We start from the raw sequence: 19,103 nt of genomic DNA, 5'->3' as shown, positions 1-19,103 counted from the left end.
CCGCCCGTTATTAATAATAATAAATACATTTAAAATTAACTCCAAAGGCTCGTGGATTAAATTAGCTGCCAAAGACAAAAACGACGGAATTTTTCGCTGTGATTCTAAGTAGTTTCCTAAATGAAAAATGTAGTTTGAATCATTTTCAATTTTATTTAATTTTGTTAACAAAAATGTTTTTTTTTCCATTTCAGTTTTAGTTATTTCGTTAACTAAAATATACCTTTGCCTTTAATGTAGCCATTGCATGCCCTGTTGGATTTTCTTTCATACCATACATGAACAGAAAACCGATGAAAACCATGCAATTAAAAAAAAAAAAAAAAGTCTCAGCATGGCGTTTTTATTTCCGTGATTGCGAAACAATGCGAAAAACAGATGAATTGGTTGAAAAGCTTCACAGCTTCATCTGGCCATAACCAGTTTGGGTCAAATTTGGACACTGTGTCCATTGTTTTGATGTTGGCAAAGCTTTTTTTTTTTTTTTTCCATAGACACGTGTGCTTTTAAGGATGAAAGAGCAATGTTTGCCCTCACAATTGTGGCAGCCAGCAGGCATGCAAGACATTATTGGACGAATAGGCTCTGAGGTCAGTAAAGATTGCAGAACCCGCTGGTAGGTGACTTTTAAATCAACCGATCTTTTATAAACTGTTAACTGCTATAAACTCTACTGTTTTTAGATGACCACGTCAAGTATTCCATGCCCCCAAAAAGTTTAGGGCAGGCTGAAATCACAAAATAACTTGATAATCAATCACAGGTTGCGTCACCGTTCTTAAAAAAAACATAATTGTCAGTCATTACTATTTGGATTTTATTGGAACGCTTCTTGAGTGTCGTTAAGAGCAAAATGATGATGAAACACTGTGGCAACGGTGTCCACGTCCCTGCTGCTTTGTTGCGGGCATCAAATTAAAAAAAAGAGTACATATTTGCCACAAAACAAAAAGTTTGATCATTTTTAAAGCAGGAGCTATATCAATAGATTCATTTACATTTATTCATTTACAGTGTGCCAACTTCTTTGAAGTGTTTGTGTCATTGTCAGGTTGTCGTTTTTTTTTTTATCTCACAAATATCTAGGTTTGTTTCTAATAGGTATGATTGTAATATTATAAAGTATATATGAATGTTTCAGGTAAGAGTATTGATGCGGCGGGAGAATGAAGCGTCACACCTTGATTTTCCTTCTGTTGGTGTCTCTCATGACAGGTAGTTGTTCTTCCTTGATATTTTATTTTATTTTTTTTTTTACTTTGACAGTTGTGTGAGCATTTTTTCACCCGAATCAATCAATAGTAGTGATTCTGGCCTATTTAACAATAAATGATCAAAGACCCATTATTTATTTTTTTTAACTCGGCTGAAATGAAATCTGTAATTGTGATCAATCACAATTCTCAACATTTTTTTGTGAAGCTTGTAACTGAATAATATCAGTATAAAACCATCAAATATGAAGTGTATTTCAAATCGACGACTGTTTTAATAGCTTTCTTTGATCCTAGAATACAATCTCAATTAAGTCATCTTCACAGCCTCCACATTGAGTTCTGCCCACATGCACCACACTCCAGCAAGGCCCAGTGGTAACTTGAGCACCGTGTTTTGTTCTGAAACTTGATTGTGCATTTTCTGCCACAGCTTCTCAATGTTTAGACAGACACTTTGAAGTCACAACCCAAAGCCGGTCCGTTAAAGAGGGCTCCTGCATTGAACTGACCCTAACGGCCAAGCGTGAGCTCCAGAGACCGCCTGCCAACTGGTTTTGGATGAAGGACTCATACTGGAGTGCCGAGCAGAACAACTTTATCGGCTCTGTCATTCTCAGCTCCGACACAAATCTCCGGCCCATCCACTCGGACTTTGTGGGCCGCACAAAAAATCCCGACTCACTACCTGCAAAATGGCTTGCCGGAACTTCGCTGATAGTCTTGGTGTGCAACATAATGAAAAAAGACGGCGGCAAATACAGTTTTGTATACGAGTTCACCGAAGGTGAGCGCTCAACATGGACAGAGGCTTCTGCTGTCGTCAGCGTGGAAGGCAAGTGGACAAATGGCGCACGTGAAAAATGACGTCATTCACAAAGTTTTGGGTCAAAATGACAAAAACGTTCATTCTTGTATCACTTCTTATTCTGAATTTATTAAACAAATGGTGCCCACTACCGCAAGTGATTAAAAGAAAAAAAAAAATCTGTCCTTAGAATCAACAGTCCCAGAGCTAGTGCTGACGGCATCTGATTCATCCATTGATTGACACTGGAGCTGTGTTGAAGCACTTTCCATATGGTGTAATATAAATTGTTGGGAAACTAGAGCGCAAATTAAAACACAGAAACACATTCACAGTAGATAGAATTCATTTACTCCCATTGACGGCTAAAGACGTCAAAGATCCTTTTTTTTATTATTAATTTTTTTACTCGGCTGCTCGGGAATGAGTTAATGGGAGCTCATTCCGGCAACAGAAAAGGCACAATCCCCCCTGAGGCTGCGCCTAGTCCTCGGCACCTCCAGTACCAGTTGTGGGACTAGACTCCCTTGCAAATACATTCGATGTCCGCAGCAAACATTGTTCATTTCTATAACAAGCATTTCTCGTTTCAGACAATCTATGCCTTGTCCAGATGGCAGTGTCCACGGAGATGACAGAAAACACCCAAGAATATGTGACGTGCACCACTGAGGAAACATGTCCCGTAAATTTGGAAGTATTGGATAGTAACCTGACAATCCGGTCAGGCAATGCGCGCGATTTAAATAATATGGCTTGGGCCATAGTCGACGGCGATTGGCAGAATGATGGCAAGGAGATTGCATGCGAGACGCAGGGCAACACTGACAAGTACCTCAGGAGATACAGCACTTTAAATATATCATGTACGAACGACTACGGTGAATGAAATTGTGACAGTAAGGTCAAATCTGGTGTCAATTAGTTGATTTTTGAAAAGTTCAGCACAGATTATGAAATTACTTAAGTAAAAATGACTTTTTATTATATGTAATTTGGTATATATGATACCTTGGCAATATGAAAATGTGGAAAACAGAAGTTTTGCACACCAGAAACGTTTCCAAGATGGTAACAAATCATTCTGTAGCTGACATTTCATCAATGAGGGGGAGCTTAATCTTGATGATTTTCTTAATGTCAGATTTATCGTGTTCCCCATTTCAGACAGCCCCAAAAATGTTAGCGTGAGCTTCCCCGATGGTGTCACGTATTACCAAGAAGGAGACAACATGACACTGGTCTGCACCGCCAAGGGAAAGCCCGCCCCCGAATTAGAGTGGTTCAAAAATGACGCTACGGTCCCGCTGGGCAACGGTGCCCGTTTGACTGTGCAAACCGTCAGCATCCAGGACAACGGAAAGTATACGTGTGTTGCCACAAACAAGCACGGAAAGAACTTGTCCAGTCTTGACGTCGACATCAAATGTAAGTCACGTGATATTCTTGTGCACTTTTACAATTAGGTTAATTAATACCGCACTGCCCAAAAACAGCTGGGATCGGCTCCAGAAAAAAAAAAATCTTTACACATCACGATTGTGTCCCTAGGGAGCCTGAAATGTCGAAAAAGGTCAAAAATTGTAACGATGGTTTATAACAAGTACGGAATTCAATTAAAATTCCTCGTCCAGTCGCGCAAATATTGTAAACATCCATCGGTCCAGTCCCGCGCACACCTAACGCAAATGTCTTTTCAGACCCTCCAAGGGTTGAGATGCCTTTTTCCCAGACCAAGTTTCGGCAGGGCAATGCCATGACGTTGATTTGCAGGGTGACGAGAGGCAACCCCTGGCCCAATAGCTTCATGTGGCACAAAGACAAGAAACTTGTGGCATCCCAACAAACGTATACGGTGTCGTCGATGCAGCCCGAGCACAAGGGACTGTACATGTGCACGGCCTTCAACACGGACTTCAAGGACATGAAAGCAACGTCAGCCGAGCGCCTCATTGAAGTGGAATGTGAGTCTGAGCGTCTTTGAGTCCCACCAGCACGTCATTTACACCTGTTCTGTGAAACGCTTTTGCAGACCGGCCTCGGGAAACCGCCGTTTCCATCCTGGGTTCCACCGGCCTCATGGTCAAAGCGGGCGAATCCGCCACATTGTACTGCTCCGCCGAAGCCAAACCCAAGGCCAACAAGTACGTCTGGTCAGAGCTCAGCCAAGACGGGCACTCGTGGCATAAGATGGCCGATCAAACCGGGAACTTTCTGCTGCTGAACGAGGTGCGAGCGGGCAAGGATGTGTGCTACACGTGCCGTGCCGCCAACGAAATAGGCGCCGGCGAGGAGAGCAAACCGCTGTGCATTGCAGTCCTGTGTGAGTTACTAAACTTATTTGGTTGGTGCTTGCCATTTTCAGACCCTAGGCCTGCACGATATGCGGTTTGAACATCGCGATTGCGATGTGCGCATGCGCACTAGTCACATCGTAGGACGTGCGACGTTTCTTTTTTTTTTTTTCATAAAAGCAGGACGCTACACTATGCTCTACATTGTTGAGACTACACAGACCGTCTTACTCACGCCCCCTATTAATTAGTCAACGCCCCCCCCCGCACTCCCCGTCTCCACTCTCACAGCCAGTCTGCCCTGAAAACTGGAGGAGGAGGCGGCAGTAGATTTAGTCCCCAAAAGAAAGTCAACATCCGAAATACGGAGTTATTTCGGCCATAAAAAGGAATATACAACACACAAAAAACTCTGTGCCGACAGTACCGCGCCGTTGTTTTGCTGCAACACGAGGAAATACAACAAACCTGTCCGACCATTTGAATCGCTATTACGAGCACCCGGATAACCAGTTCTGTCTCATTAGTGGGACCCGATGTAAAAGCATCTACTCAAAAAACAATGACAGGCGCCTTTATTATAACACCTTACGATAAAAAGTCCAAACAGCATAGACAAATCACAAATGCAATAACTTTTCACGAGGCGAACGCGAAAGCAACTCATCGCCGGCACGAAAGAGAGGTTTAAAAAAATGATCCGTACGCTCGACAAAAGGTATAAAATGCCGTGGCGCACGTTCTTCTATCAAGTGGCCATCCCAGAGCTGTATAATAAACAAAGCAAAGTCTTCCCAAACAGAGATATTTGAGTCACCTGGTGAAAAGCTTTCTAGTTTCAACATCGCAATGTACATCGCAGCCTCCCAAAAATCGCAATGTCATTTTTTTCAACAATATCGTGCAGCCCTAATACAGACACGGCAGAAAACAAAGTAACGTTAGTTGAAGTTGTTCCTGTTGCGCTTGTGCCGAAAAGAAATTTGACATCTGTTGGTTGGAAATGTTTTGGGTTCCATGAAGACGATGTTTGAGCAAAAGAACACTAACTACAAATGCGTCGTAAGCACCAAAAACAGCGCGTCCAACCTTATCTTTTTCACCACCTACAACACAACCATGCTGTTGACTTGGAACTTGAGCTGAAAGTTCAAAGTGAGGAGCAAGGTTGGACAAGTGACAACAGTCCAAAACGGAGGCGACACCACACGAGAGACCGTCTAAGAGGTGGACGCGATAGCCTAGCACATAGCTAAAGATATAGCTCATCGAGCTACAGTGGAGCGCACGGGATTTAAATGCCTCATGAAAGTAGCCGACAAGAGGTACAAAATTATTTTTCGCAAACCTTACTTTCCAATATGGACAACATCGGGACGGGAGCTTAGACCTCAAGCATTTTGCATCCACATCCGACTTGTGGTTGAGTCGCAACATGGATCCCTGTTTGAGCCTGACTGTACATTACATAGACGACAAGTGGCGACTTTATCCTGATAAAGCACCCTTGTTTATTTGGCTTCCATTGACAATTTTTTCATTTTATTTAGCATTTTGTTTACAGGCCACACATTTGCTTGCACATTATTTACATTGTTTACAAGAAACCTTGACACAAATCTAGGCCTTTGCACATGGCATTACAGCATCTTGGCGCAATCTATTTGCAGAAAAAGGTTTTGTAAGAGATCACCCTTTGTGACTTTGTGTTCAAGTCATACTAAGCAAGCTATTTGGAATGTTTAAAGAAATGATTATTGTACTTTTATTTTTCATTTAAAGCAATGTGCACTAGTTGGTAAATTACAAAATAAGCAGTTTATAGAAATTTCCTGTTTTTATTTTGATTTTTGGCCCACGGCGGGGTTGCGGGGGTGGTTGTGGGATTTATAGTTATCAAGGTGAAATTGCTCAATTTATCGTGATATTGATTTGAGGTCATATAACCCTGCCCTAATATATATATATATATATATATATATATATATATATATATATATATATATATATATATAATTAGTGCTGTCAAGTGATAATTTTTTTAACTAATTAATCACAAAAAATTCCATGATTAATTGTGGTTAATCACATTTTTCAACTACTATTTTTTGCGAAGCTTATAACAGATATATCTTGGAATTGATGCAAAATCACCAAATATGAAGTATAGTTAATTCAAAGACTGTTCTAATAGCTTTCTTGGATTCTTGAATAGGATCTAAATGAAGACATCTTTGCAGACATTTATTTTCGAAACATTTCTCAAAACTGCCCACAAGCGCCACACTCCAGCAGTGTTGGTTTTGCAAGGCCCAGTGGTAACTTAAACACAGTGTTTTGTTCTGAGACGTGCTAAAGACAGCTAATATTTGCAAAGTATGCAAACTATTTTTAAAGTAAATCAAACTGAGTTAACGGAGTTAAAATATTTAACTGAGTTAAATTTTTTGGGATTAATCACCAGAGTCCATGCTTTAATTTTGACAGCCCTAATATATATATATATATATATATATATATATATATATATATATATATATATATATATATATATATATATATATATATATATATATATATATATATATACACACATATATATATATATACACACACATATATATATATACACACATATATATGTATATACATATACATACATACATAAACATACATACATATATATATATATATATACACACATATATATATATATATATATATATATACACACACATATATATATATACACACACATATATATATATATACACACATATATATGTATATACATATACATATATATGTATATACATATACATACATACATATACATACATACATAAACATACATATACATACATACATACATACATACATACATACATATATATGTATATACATATACATATATATGTATATACATATACATACATACATATACATACATACATAAACATACATATACATACATACATACATACATACATACATACATATATATGTATATACATATACATATATATGTATATACATATACATACATACATATACATACATACATAAACATACATATACATACATACATACATACATACATACATACATACATATATATATATATATATAAACACATGCATGCCTTTTTTTAAAAGGCAGCGAGGGCAAAACTGTGTTCGGTTGTGCTTTGTGAAAAAAAAAAAAAATCTGATGGTAAAATGGGAAAATATCCAGAAGTCAATTAAAATCTTTCAGTGGAGGTTAGAGATCCTGAGCAAGAGGTAGGAGACCCTCTAGCTTGCCAGTGCATGAAAGGATAGACAAATGCTTGTGAATGGACGGATATTTTTTTTTTGGTGATTTGTTCTTTTTTTTCCCCCATCCAAGACCGTCCGACAAACATACATCTGTCCATGCCTGACAAGGTCACTGAAGGCAACCTGGTCTCCGTGGGCTGCTCGGCAGAAAGCGTGCCACTCTCCGACCTCACCTTAACCACAACGTCATCCAAGTGGTCTGTCACAACTGAACTTAGCAAGACACAACGAAACTATGCCCTGTCCTACAGTTTCACGGCCACCTGGGAAGACGGCGGTGTTTACACCTGTGAGGCCGCCAATAGCCAAGGAAGAGGAAGCATACAGAAGAATTTGGAAATCACATGTACGTCATTGTTTACGAGGCCTGCACGATATGCGGTTTGAACATCGCGATTGCAATGTGCCCATGCGCAATAATCACATCGTAGGACGTGCGATGTTTTTTTTTTGTTAGAACACAGAAACATTTGTTTTTTTTCATAAAAGCAGCACTCTACACTATGCTCTACATTGTTGAGACTACACAGACCGTCTCGCTCATGCCCCCTGCTAATTAGTCAACGCCCCCCGTCTCCACTCTCACAGCCAGTCTACCCTGAAAACTGGAGGAGGAGACGGCAGCAGAAGCGGCAGTAGATTTAGTCCCCAAAAGAAAGTCAACATCCGAAATATGGAGTTATTTCGGCCATAAAAAGGAATATACAACACACAAAAAACTCTGTGCCGACAGTACCGCACCGTTGTTTTGCTGCAACACGAGGAAATACAACAAACCTGTCCGACCATTTGAATCGCTACTACGAGCCCCCGTATAACCAGTTCAGACTCATTAGTGGGACCCGATGTAAAACCATCTACTCAAAAAACAATGACAGACGCCTTTATTATAACACCTTATGATAAAAAGTCCAAACAGCACAGACAAATCACGAATGCAATAACTTTTCACGGGGTGAAACAACTCAACGGCGTCACGAAAGAGAGGTTTAAAAAAATTATCCACACGCTCAACAAAAGATATAAAATGCCGTGGCGCACGTATTTCTATCAAGTGGCCATCCCAGAGCTGAATAATAAAGCAAAGTCTTCCCAAAAAGAGCTATTTGAGTCACCTGGTGAAAACCTTTCTAGTTTCAATATCGCAATGTACATCGCATCCTCCCTAAAAATCGCAATGTCATTTTTTTTTTAAACAACCCTGTGTATGGAAACGAGGCTAATTTAGGTACGCCGTCAATTAGAGCGCATGTTATTGGGATTAGGCGCAGCGTTTACCAGAGCATCGGTTTTAAGGTGGATTGACGATCAAGACTTTTCAGTGTTCATGAGGAAAAATATTGTATCAAATATTTTGCTGTTTAAACTGAGGCATAGCATCAGAAGAAGTTGTGCTGAGTGAAGTCTGAAGTAGTCATTTGTGAAAGATGTTTACATGTGGTAGAGCAGAGGTCACGATTTGAGGAAATCATTGAATCATCATGTTCCAGTTAAAGAGGAATCACACTCCTCAGCCTCTCTGGTAAGGTCTATTCAGGCGGAAAAAGGGTGGCGTGCCCTCTTCGGGTAGAGGACGAGATCCTGTCCCAAGTGGACGAGTAAAAGCTTTATTCAAGCATGGCTCCTTATTATGTTTACCTGATTGAAAAGAATACAATATTCAAAGGCACGGTCTTTTAAATACATAATCAACAATTTCAGATTTCCTGGAGAAAAAGCCATTTAGGTTGGGCATCTATTAGGGTAGAGTAGCTTTTCTTAAGCTAGTAGGAAAAACAAATGTGAACATGTGTCGTGTCTCAGCATCGATTTGGAGGACCCAGTTTTTCAGGTGGTCTTAATAGAGGATTCCATTTGGGACGACCATATTATAATTCTTTGAGATGGTTGCGTCGACATTAATTGCCCCTCTCATCTCTTTGTCAGACGCTCCCAAAAACGTGACGGTAAAAGCCAGCCCGTCCCCGATGGTGGTCAAAGGCATGGCGTTGACGTTGCAGTGCATCGCCGACTCCAACCCGCTCTTCGAGTCCGTGATATGGTGGAAGGAGGACCAAAACGTGTTCGAGGGACAAACATTAACCATGGCATCCGTCACGCACGACGACGCCGGAATCTACACTTGCACGGCCACCAACAAGGTGGGCTCGATGAACTCACCCGGCGTAATGGTCAAGGTCCACGGTGAGTTCAATGTTGACGTTGCAAAGAAGGAAATCTTGCAAAAGTCATTCCGGATAAGTAGACATGTTTGTAGTTGCCTCTGTCATTCAAATGTTCTATTTTCCCCAAGATGGTCCGTCCGAGCCAGTGTTGTCCATGGCTAACAAGGTGACTGAAGGCGAGTTGGTCTCCATACTATGCACGGTGCAAGGCGACCCGCTCCCCAAGCTCACCCTGACTAGGGAGTCCAACGGTGGCGTGTGGCCTGGCGCCAGTTCCCATAGCATCACAGTCCAAGACAAGAGCCTGTCCCAAACCTTCAATGCCACCTCGACAGACAGCGGCGTTTACAGCTGCGAGGCCGACAATGGCTTCGGAAGACGGCGCACGCAACAGGTTTTGGAAGTCACATGTAAGTCATTGCTTACGCACTGAACAGCACAGTGCTCAGAAAAGAGGTTAAGTGATGTAGGGTGATTAAATGAGGCACCCCGTTGATGTGAGACGAGACAAGTATTTTTTGCCTCTCGTAATTTCTGTCAGATGCTCCCAAAAACGTGGCGGTGACGGCGCTTCCTTCTCTGGTGGTGGCCGAAAATGTGACCTTGATACTGCAGTGCGATGCCGACTCGTTCCCGCCTGCCGAGTCGGTGACGTGGTGGAAGGTGAACAGCATGTCCCAAAACGTGTCCCACAGTCAAACGTTGACCATAACGGCCGTCACGCCCGCCGACGCCGGCTCTTACGGATGCACGGTCACCAACGAGCTGGGCTCGACGAAGTCATCCCCAGTGGAGGTCAAGGTCCAGAGTGAGTTTCAATGTTGGAAAGTAACGCAATATGCATCATTAAACAGACAAGTGAACAGGCTAGTTATCTTTGCGTCATTAGATAAAATTCTTGGACTGATAGTTGCCTTTGTTTGAATAAAGAGAGATGTAAAAAATAATAAATCAAGATAATTGGGCATATTTTTGCATTTGTGATATTAAATTAAATTCAAAATGATTTGAAAATATATAATTATACGGATAAATAACCATGCTAATAAGTCAAAATTCAATGTACTTAAAAGCTTGTACAAAAATAAATTATATTATAGAATATATATATTATACAAGTTACATAGTGGTGCTCTTATTATTCTAAAAGTATTAAGTATTTTTAACTTCACTGTTTCAGATGATCTCGAAGACATGGAGATGAGGATATTCAGCAGAGGTGCGTAAAGTACAGTAAATCAGTCTACTTTACGTCCGGTGTCCTACACGTGCGAAACTTCCTACCCGAGGCTAATTTGACAGCCAAAGTGCTACCGTGCGCTTTCAGATTGTTTTGTATACATGCATACAGGTAGAATATACAAAAATAAGTTTACATAACTTTTACTGGCGATTCCAAACGAGTGTGGGATACATTCACTGCATGAGTAATGTGGTCAACGGAAACACATGTCAAAAGTATTATGAAGCAATGAAAAAGTCAAAGAAGACTGAAGGAAAACGAAAATATTCGGTACGGGCCGCTTTTAACCAAACACACGACAAGTAGGACAAAAAGTTCCAAACTTCTCGCAAAATGACTCTCGGCGTTGTGCGCATGCGCACTGGGCTTTGGTAGGACGACTCAATGGGTCGGAAGGAATTTCAAAACACCCGATTTGGTGAAAACAAACTAAAAAAATGCTATTGTTGGATTTGTGATAGTTGATACTACACAAATAACAATAAAAAAGAAACACAAATCCAGTGGCTAAATATATGTCATGCTAATCATGTCATTTAATTATGACAGGACCAAATGCTGCTCCACCGTATGACGCCAACCTCATCCACACTGTAGTCCGATTCACATCTTATAGCGCATTTAATAAGACATAAAGAGACTGATAAATTAAAAAAAAAAAAGTACATACCGACGACGTCACGGATTCACAAGAGGTACGTGGATTGTTTGCCAAGATAGCAGAATGGGCGGGAAAAAACGAGGCGACGTTCTCGCGACAGCACTACTTCCGCGATTTAATCACATGACCAACTCAATATAGCTCTTAAAGGAGACTGCGCACCTTTCCAAAACGAATGAGTAAAGGTAGAAAAAACAGACTATATAACCAAGAAGACTGAATAACAGTAAATTTTATGCAGGATATTTGTTATATGTGTGCTGCGATTAGCTGGCAACCAGTTCAGGGTGCCCCCTGACGACTGCCCGAATACAGCTGGGATAGGATCCAGCACATAAAGCAGATAATGGCTGGGTGGCAATATCGGCATCAACAAATGCATGTCGGGCAGGTTCAAGTACCACTGTACCTAATGGTCTGTCTGTTGTGCCCACAGGTTGGTCCCTGAAGTTCATAGTCCCACCTTTTGGGGTGCTTTTTGTCATGATCCTTATTTTCATCTGCCGGTGGAGAATGTGAGTGGACCTTTTCATGTCCACCCACTCATTGTCCTCCCTGTCAGTCAGCAAGCTTATATATTTTACTGTTTGCATATGCCAGAACAACATCAGAACACCCCTCCCAAAGTTCTTCAGATCTTTTTAATCCTGTTCACCATTCATTAAAGTCGCCTTCTCCAACCCACACACAGGAAGAGAAGTTCCCATCAGGTTCAGGACTTGGTGGTCTCAGAGAACATTCTTTCAGAGATCCAGAACAGCGAGTTGGGCGCAGATAACATGTGAGGCGGCATCTTCCCTCCACGAGACATAATTGGTGCATATTAAACATTGGATGACATTGTTCGTGTGCCTTCCACAGAGCTAGCAAAGTCTGTTACAGCACGTGTAACATTTTATCTGCTGAAAAGGTGAGTTATTCACCATCCAGAGCTTTGCATATTCAGGTAAAACGCAAACTTTCTGCTCCACACAATAGTATTAGAAGCTGTGACTTTGAGAGAGAAATACAAAAAAAACGAGAGGGTCATGATGGGCTCATGAGTCCCGGAAGGCCATAAAAAGTCCCGATATGCTCCAAGCTAAAATGTAGCACTGGTTACAAGGAATGTTTTGGGACAATTCGTAGCTTCATAGTAAATGCACATGCGCGCGAACATTTCCTTGAAATGGTTTGGTCACTTTTTCTAAATCTTTGTTCATTTAAAAATGATTTTTTAGTGCGCAGTTGTAATTTAATGTGTTAAAGGGGAAGTCAACCCCCCCAAAATTTCTTTGCAATTAAATGTTCTAAGCACTTTCACACGTCTAAACATGGCAATTTGATTAATATTCTGTTTGTGGATATGTGTTAAGCTGCAAAATCCACTTGTTTTTAGCCATGCCATTTTGTGACTTCTGTCAACTGAAAATTACATCACGGTTGTTCAGGGCTCAAAAATAACAAACAATCACGCCTCATGTGTTTACTGAAGCTGGGCCACATTGTTCACCTTAAAAAGAGCATTAAATAAAACTCTTGATTACTGTGTATGGACAAAGTGAGAGACGAAGGGAGCGAGGTTAGCTTGCTAATTTAGCTTCGTTAAGTGCAGACACACGGGATCGGCAGTAAGTTCCTGTGTTCATATTCTTGACATGCATATGTGCTTGCATTACAACAAAAATACCCCCCCAAAAAAGCAGGCACATTTGGGAAACATGCACTTGTTTTACCAAATATTTTGAAATATGAAATGGTGCAACATAATTTGACATTAATTTTTGAATAATTGTAAATCTATTTAAAATAAAGATTGATCTATAACCAATGCACCATATACTGATTTCCAATGTCAGGGTCCTAATTTCCCGTTCTGTGGTTATGATGATTACGTTACGTGACCTTGTGTGCGTGTGGGGGGGGGGTGCGCGGGGGTGTGCGTGTGTGCGAGCGTGTGTGTGTGTGTGTTCAGGATACATCAGTGTCGGACATGGCTAAGGGAGACCACAAGGACAACATTTTCCAAGATGATTTCCAAAAAGCTGAGCATTGGTGAGTGTTAAATATTTAATACTGCATTATCCAAATGCACACAAAAGATGAGTTGAAGGCGTGCTGACGACATGTTTTTTCCCTTCCTTTGAGTAGGCTGGGAAAATATGCCATTCACGATGTTTCCAAAGAGAAGCAGTCCAAAGAGGTATACACTTGAACATCTTGGGCCAATTTTTTCTTTGTTTTTTTTTTGCAGAGGAAATTTTCTTTCCTAACCGATCCGAGCGAGATGACCCGGAAGTACCTGGATGATAGGCTCGTTCAAATTCTATAAAAACTTTAGGCTTGGTGCCTGGGTGCAAACTTTAAGCCACCTTACGCCTGTCCAACCTTTACGAACGCATATTACCCACGATTCTTTACGGCAGCAACATTTAAAGCAACAGCACACAGACATATGTAGGGCTGGGCGATATGGCTGAAAATTCTATCGTGATGCATGTATGTCATATTGGTCAAATCGATATGCCTCGAATTATTATTATTATTATTTTTATTTTTTTTATGATTGAAAATATAAAAGGCAAAGGGGCTGAATTCCGATTTGTTTTATTTTAAAATGTACAAAGCACGCCAGCCGCTCTTGCGACGGAGATCCCCCTAGCAGGGAAAATAGTTAATTACGCCAAAGTGCCTGTAGAGGGAGACAAAGCAACATAAATACAGGTCAGCTATAACAAGTCATGACAGCCTTCCAAATCCAATTTCAAATAAAAATACATGCTATGCTCTTATTGCATTCCTTTCTTGTAAGAATTATAGTTCAAAAATAAAATCACGAATATTTTTATTCCTGTATTTTTGTTTGTGTATACAGTACACTTATGTATTTATATCTATGCATATTTGAAGAAATGTACTCATTAAAATATTTCAGACATTAACACAATGTGTTCTTCTAGACGAGAACCAAGGACACCGGCAAAGATGACGCCGTGTACCTGAATTATTCTCAGGTACAATTACAGCCCAGGTGGCCGTGCGAGCGAGGGGACGGCAACAGCGACGACGACGACAACGGCGGTCACTTTGGTTTCTCAATCTGACTGCTCATTTAGTTTGGTTCAACTGCACTGTCCTAGCCAATGTGCCCTTACAAACAGAATGTTCAACTTTACAATTATTGTTCCAATCGGACGTCGTAAAGTTTACTATGAATTCTGTTAAAAAAGGAAAAATAAAGTGGGGGGAAAAAGTTTCATGTTTTTGTCCACTGTTGTAAATAATGCATGTCACCCGACCTTCTGCCAGACAGAAGTTGTCATTTATCCGTTTTGGTGTTAAAACTGTTCTACACACCATCACAATAATTGTAAATTGATGATTAAAAACCAAGGCAGTTGTTCTTTCAATGAACAAGTGTGTGTTTAACCTAAAATGTCTTTTTTTAAAGGCTTAAAGATGCTAGTTATGTTAGCATGTATATGGTCTTTTGCATTGGGAGTTAGCTTTAAGCTAAGCACGCTATAAGCTAGCAACACTAGTGAATGACAAATGTGGTGTGGTTAAATGTAAATCTTTGTTTAATATTTCATTGAAATTAATGTTGAAATTAACCTGGGAGCGGCAATAAACAATAAAGCAATAAACATCAGCACTTTTTGTTTTTTGTTGGGTTTTTTTTGAAGAATTTCATTGGTTGCATATTTTGAACTCTAGGAGAAGATGGGACAATTTTGCAGTCTGTTGTTTTCTGTCTTTGGCGGGTTAGCCCAAAAAAGTAATTCAGATGAATGTATGATTGTAATTTTGAAGCAAACCACTTTTAGGGGTAAATACACTGACATTGAATGCAACAACATTCGAGGACAATGAGAAAATTTAAGTGAGGTCACCACACGAGGCAGGCTGAGAAAACCCATCAAAGAAAATTACGAGCATTTGCTTTAACCAGAAGGTGGCGCTACCACTACAATGAAAAATAAATTCATCCCTATCTGCACGGCTGGACGATCGTCAAATATGAAAAATATTTGGGGTCGCTTTGTTACTGCACCAGCTGTTGTGAAATGCGCTATATAAATAAAGTTGTATTATAATGAGACATTGTCATTTCCCAGGTAAGATGTGAATCATTTGAAAGTGTAACATTTAATTTTTTTATATAAACTAAGTTGCATATTGATATTTATCTGACAAATCATTTCCATGATCACTCTCTTGAACGTCACAAGCTATTTACAGGTAAATGAACACAGTCAGGTTAATTACCCACGTCAAACTAAAAAAAACAACCAAAAAAAAAAACCGAAGCACGATTGATGGATTAGATAAACGTGACTGTTTGGTAAAGCGTTTCAAAGAAAAGGTTGGGTGACTGAACTTCAAGGTTGCAGGATGTTAAGAGTGTAAAGTGCACCGTGTTCGCGTCACCAGCAGGGGGCGAAACAGTCCAGCATATATATCTAAATATTTTTCCTCAACAGCGTCCTCCCATTAGTCAAATTGAAGAGGCCCCTCTCCAGTCGTATTTAAAATCATTTTTTGGGGGGCGGATTGAATCCGAGTCGAGGGTCAAATGTAATTGTCTCCAATGACATTTGTTTTATTCTTGAAGTTATTTTTCAAAGTACTGTCAATTGTCATTGATGTTTCACAAAAAGAACATTACGTTTATCAAAATGTAAACTGTTTTTGATTTTCTGATAACGTATTACAAATTCTGTCGATAGGTTGCACAAAGACTGGCTGAAGTTTAATTGGAGTCTAACATCTGTGATGTTTGGAAACACATTCGGGATAAGATAATTAGTGTGAATGTCTTTGATGTCTACATTAGGCTCACATCACGATGTATATTAAACACCCGCTAAAAGATTATTTCAATGTCTTTGATGTCTTGTTCATCAAAGGTGTCATATTTTACTTTTTTTTTTTTTACAAAAAAAAGAAATCCAAATAGTTCAAAAAATAAATGGTCTTTGATGTTTACGATTACTTACGGAAACAAATCCTATAGGTACAGATATAAAATTCATTTAAAACTAAATTGTCTCCTGTGTTTACAAAAAAACAGCACTTGAGGTTAATCAGCTCGTTAATTGTTTTGGATGCTTACATTAAAGAGTCAACTCACTTTTCGTTGAGAAAGCGCTTTACGCTAGGTTCACGAAAATGACTGCATTGTCCATGTTTGCAAAAAGATGCTAGGTTCAAGAGAGTAAAATGTCTTTGATGTTTACTAACCACGCACATCAATGAGTAAAATCTCTTGACAGAAATGTTCATCAAAGGGAAAATTGTCTCATGTTTACAAAAACATCACATACGTTTCATCAAAGAGGACATTTTCTTTGTAGTTAATAAAAACATTTATGTTGCATTCATCAAAGAGTAAATTGTCTCTCAAGTACACGAAAAAAAATGTACGTTAGGGTCATGAAATAGTTAATTGTCTTTGACGTTTACAAAACATATATTAGGTGCTTTGACGCCTAAATTGTCAAAAATCATCCAAGAGTTAATTGTCTGATGTTCTCCCAAAACACTCGTTCGGTTCATCAAAGAGTAAATCGTGTTTGATGTTCACAAAACACATACCGTCGGGTTCTTAAAAAACTACGACTTGTAAATTGTCTGATTCCCAAAACAACGTTCGGTTCATCAAAGACAAAATGGTTTGATGTTTGTCAAAACATGTTAGCTTCATCAAAGAGTGAATTGTCCAACGTGAACAAAACATGTAACGTTGCGTTCATCAAAGACTACATTGTGAATTGTCATGCTTACAAAAAAAACTCCACATTAACGCAGGTTTATCAAAAACATGTCGGGTGTTTACAAAAAATGTGTAGGTTGGGTTCAACAAAGAGCGAGTTGTCTTTGACGTTGACAAAACATGGGGCGTTGGGTTCTACAAAGACCAAATTGTAAATTATCCCGTCTACAAAAACATGTACGTTAGATGAACCAAAGACTAAAATGAGTTTTAGAGGTCTTTGATGTTATGTTTGATGTTTGTTGATCATGTCAACGTTGGGTTCATCAAAGACACGTTAAATTAATTCAAAGAGTGAAATATCATTAACTCATTCGCTACCATTGACGGATATGAACGTCAAAAAGTATTTTCATTTTAACTGGGCTGTCAGTGAATGAGTGAATATTCACAAAAACACCCGACCGAGGAAAGAATTACGGCTCTTGGACATTTTTAATTTTGCTGTGGCATAAAGACTGAATTGATTTCCTTTTTGACAATCGTGTTTTTTTTTTTTTTTTTGTTTGGCGGCTGGCGTCCGCTCCTCGCCGTCGTCCTTGTTAATCAGCAAGTGCGACCGTTTTGAAAAAGTAGCCGTCAAGCACCGCGCGTGTCACTCACACCGCCAGCGGTTGTCTCATCCCATGTGGCTGCCAATCAATCTTCCTCGTGCCAGCGCCGGCAACACTGTCCTGACGTTGGAATGACGCGCCTGAAGGGGGCGCCGCGTCACCTTTTATTTGACATTTTTTGTGGACAACTGTATCTTGGGAAAAAAAAAATGAGACAATTGCAATCTGAACTGCTCTGTTGCTAGGCAGATGTCCTGGGGCAGAACGGTTGCGGGGAAAACAATGAGAAAAATGTTGACGGGGATGGGAAGTCATGCAAGGGGGCTTTGAATCGGGGGTCAAAGTCAGCAATAGGGTTTTAAAGTAAGGTTTCAAGATTGACTTTTGAGCCAGTGCTCAGGTTTAAAATTCGGTTTTCAAATCATAACTTCAAGCTAAGATTAGGGTTCGAAACAAGAATTGCTAGCAAGGGGTTGACTTTTGATTGACAGTTTCAAATCACTATTTCAAGCTTTCGTTAGGCTTTAAAGGCTGTTACTTCCAAACTCACTTCTTTCTCTAAATCTATTTGTGTAAAAACTACATACCTACTTTAATCCCCTTCTCTCTCTCTCTCTCTCTCGCTCTCTCTCTCTCTCCCTCCCTCCATCTCTCTCGTTCTCTCTCTCTCTCTCTCCCCTCCGTCCCTCCCTTTCTCACTCTCTCTCTCTCTCTCTCTCTCCCTCTCCCTCCGTCCCTCCCTCTCTCTCTCTGTCTCTCTCTCTCTCTCTCCCTCCCTCCATCTCTCTCGTTCTCTCTCTCTCTCTCTCTCCTCCGTCCCTCCCTTTCTCACTCTCTCTCTCTCTCTCTCTCTCTGTCTCTCTCTCTCCCTCTCTCTCCCTCCCTCCATCGCTCACTCTCTCTGTCTCTCTCTCTCTCACTCCCTCTCTCTCTCTTCTCTCTCGCTCCCTCCACCCCTCCCTTTCCCCCGTCTCTCTCTCTCTCACTCTCGAACTCATTCTCACTCACAAACTCACTCACACACACTCTGACAGAAACAGTCACAATCTCTCTCTCTCTCTCTCTCTCTCTCTATATATATATATATATATA

The 19,103-nt window shown here is 40.1% G+C and overlaps 1 protein-coding gene across 1 annotated transcript; it reads left to right on the top strand.

Annotated features, from left to right (window-relative positions):
- Positions 1-1,166: 1,166 nt before the first annotated feature.
- On the top strand, positions 1,167-14,905 carry LOC148342688 (vascular cell adhesion protein 1-like). The gene is made up of 17 exons (XM_088306635.1): positions 1,167-1,215; positions 1,648-2,049; positions 2,790-2,888; positions 3,190-3,450; positions 3,723-3,986; positions 4,055-4,345; positions 7,704-7,979; positions 9,560-9,817; positions 9,927-10,208; positions 10,340-10,606; positions 10,979-11,017; positions 12,139-12,217; positions 12,394-12,483; positions 12,564-12,612; positions 13,657-13,736; positions 13,833-13,884; positions 14,642-14,905. Exons 1-17 carry the CDS (start codon positions 1,167-1,169, stop codon positions 14,783-14,785), a joined length of 2,982 nt encoding a protein of 993 aa, XP_088162761.1. The 3' UTR covers positions 14,786-14,905.
- Positions 14,906-19,103: the final 4,198 nt, after the last annotated feature.

The sequence above is a fragment of the Idiotropiscis lumnitzeri genome, chromosome 1 (genome assembly GCF_059441095.1).
Source record: "Idiotropiscis lumnitzeri isolate Australia: NSW breed Sydney's pygmy pipehorse chromosome 1, RoL_Ilum_1.0, whole genome shotgun sequence".
Taxonomy (NCBI): domain Eukaryota; kingdom Metazoa; phylum Chordata; class Actinopteri; order Syngnathiformes; family Syngnathidae; genus Idiotropiscis; species Idiotropiscis lumnitzeri.
The sequence above is the reverse complement of the archived record's forward strand: the minus strand, read 5'-3'. Positions and strand labels throughout refer to the sequence as shown.

Excerpts from the sequence above, each read along its gene's own strand:
- LOC148342688 (XM_088306635.1), top strand. The coding sequence starts at position 1,167 with ATGAAGCGTCACACCTTGATTTTCCTTCTGTTGGTGTCTCTCATGACA. Across the intron at positions 1,216-1,647 it reads GTTGGTGTCTCTCATGACAG|CTTCTCAATGTTTAGACAGA; the intron begins GTAGTTGTTCTT and ends TTTCTGCCACAG. Across the intron at positions 10,209-10,339 it reads ACAGGTTTTGGAAGTCACAT|ATGCTCCCAAAAACGTGGCG; the intron begins GTAAGTCATTGC and ends AATTTCTGTCAG.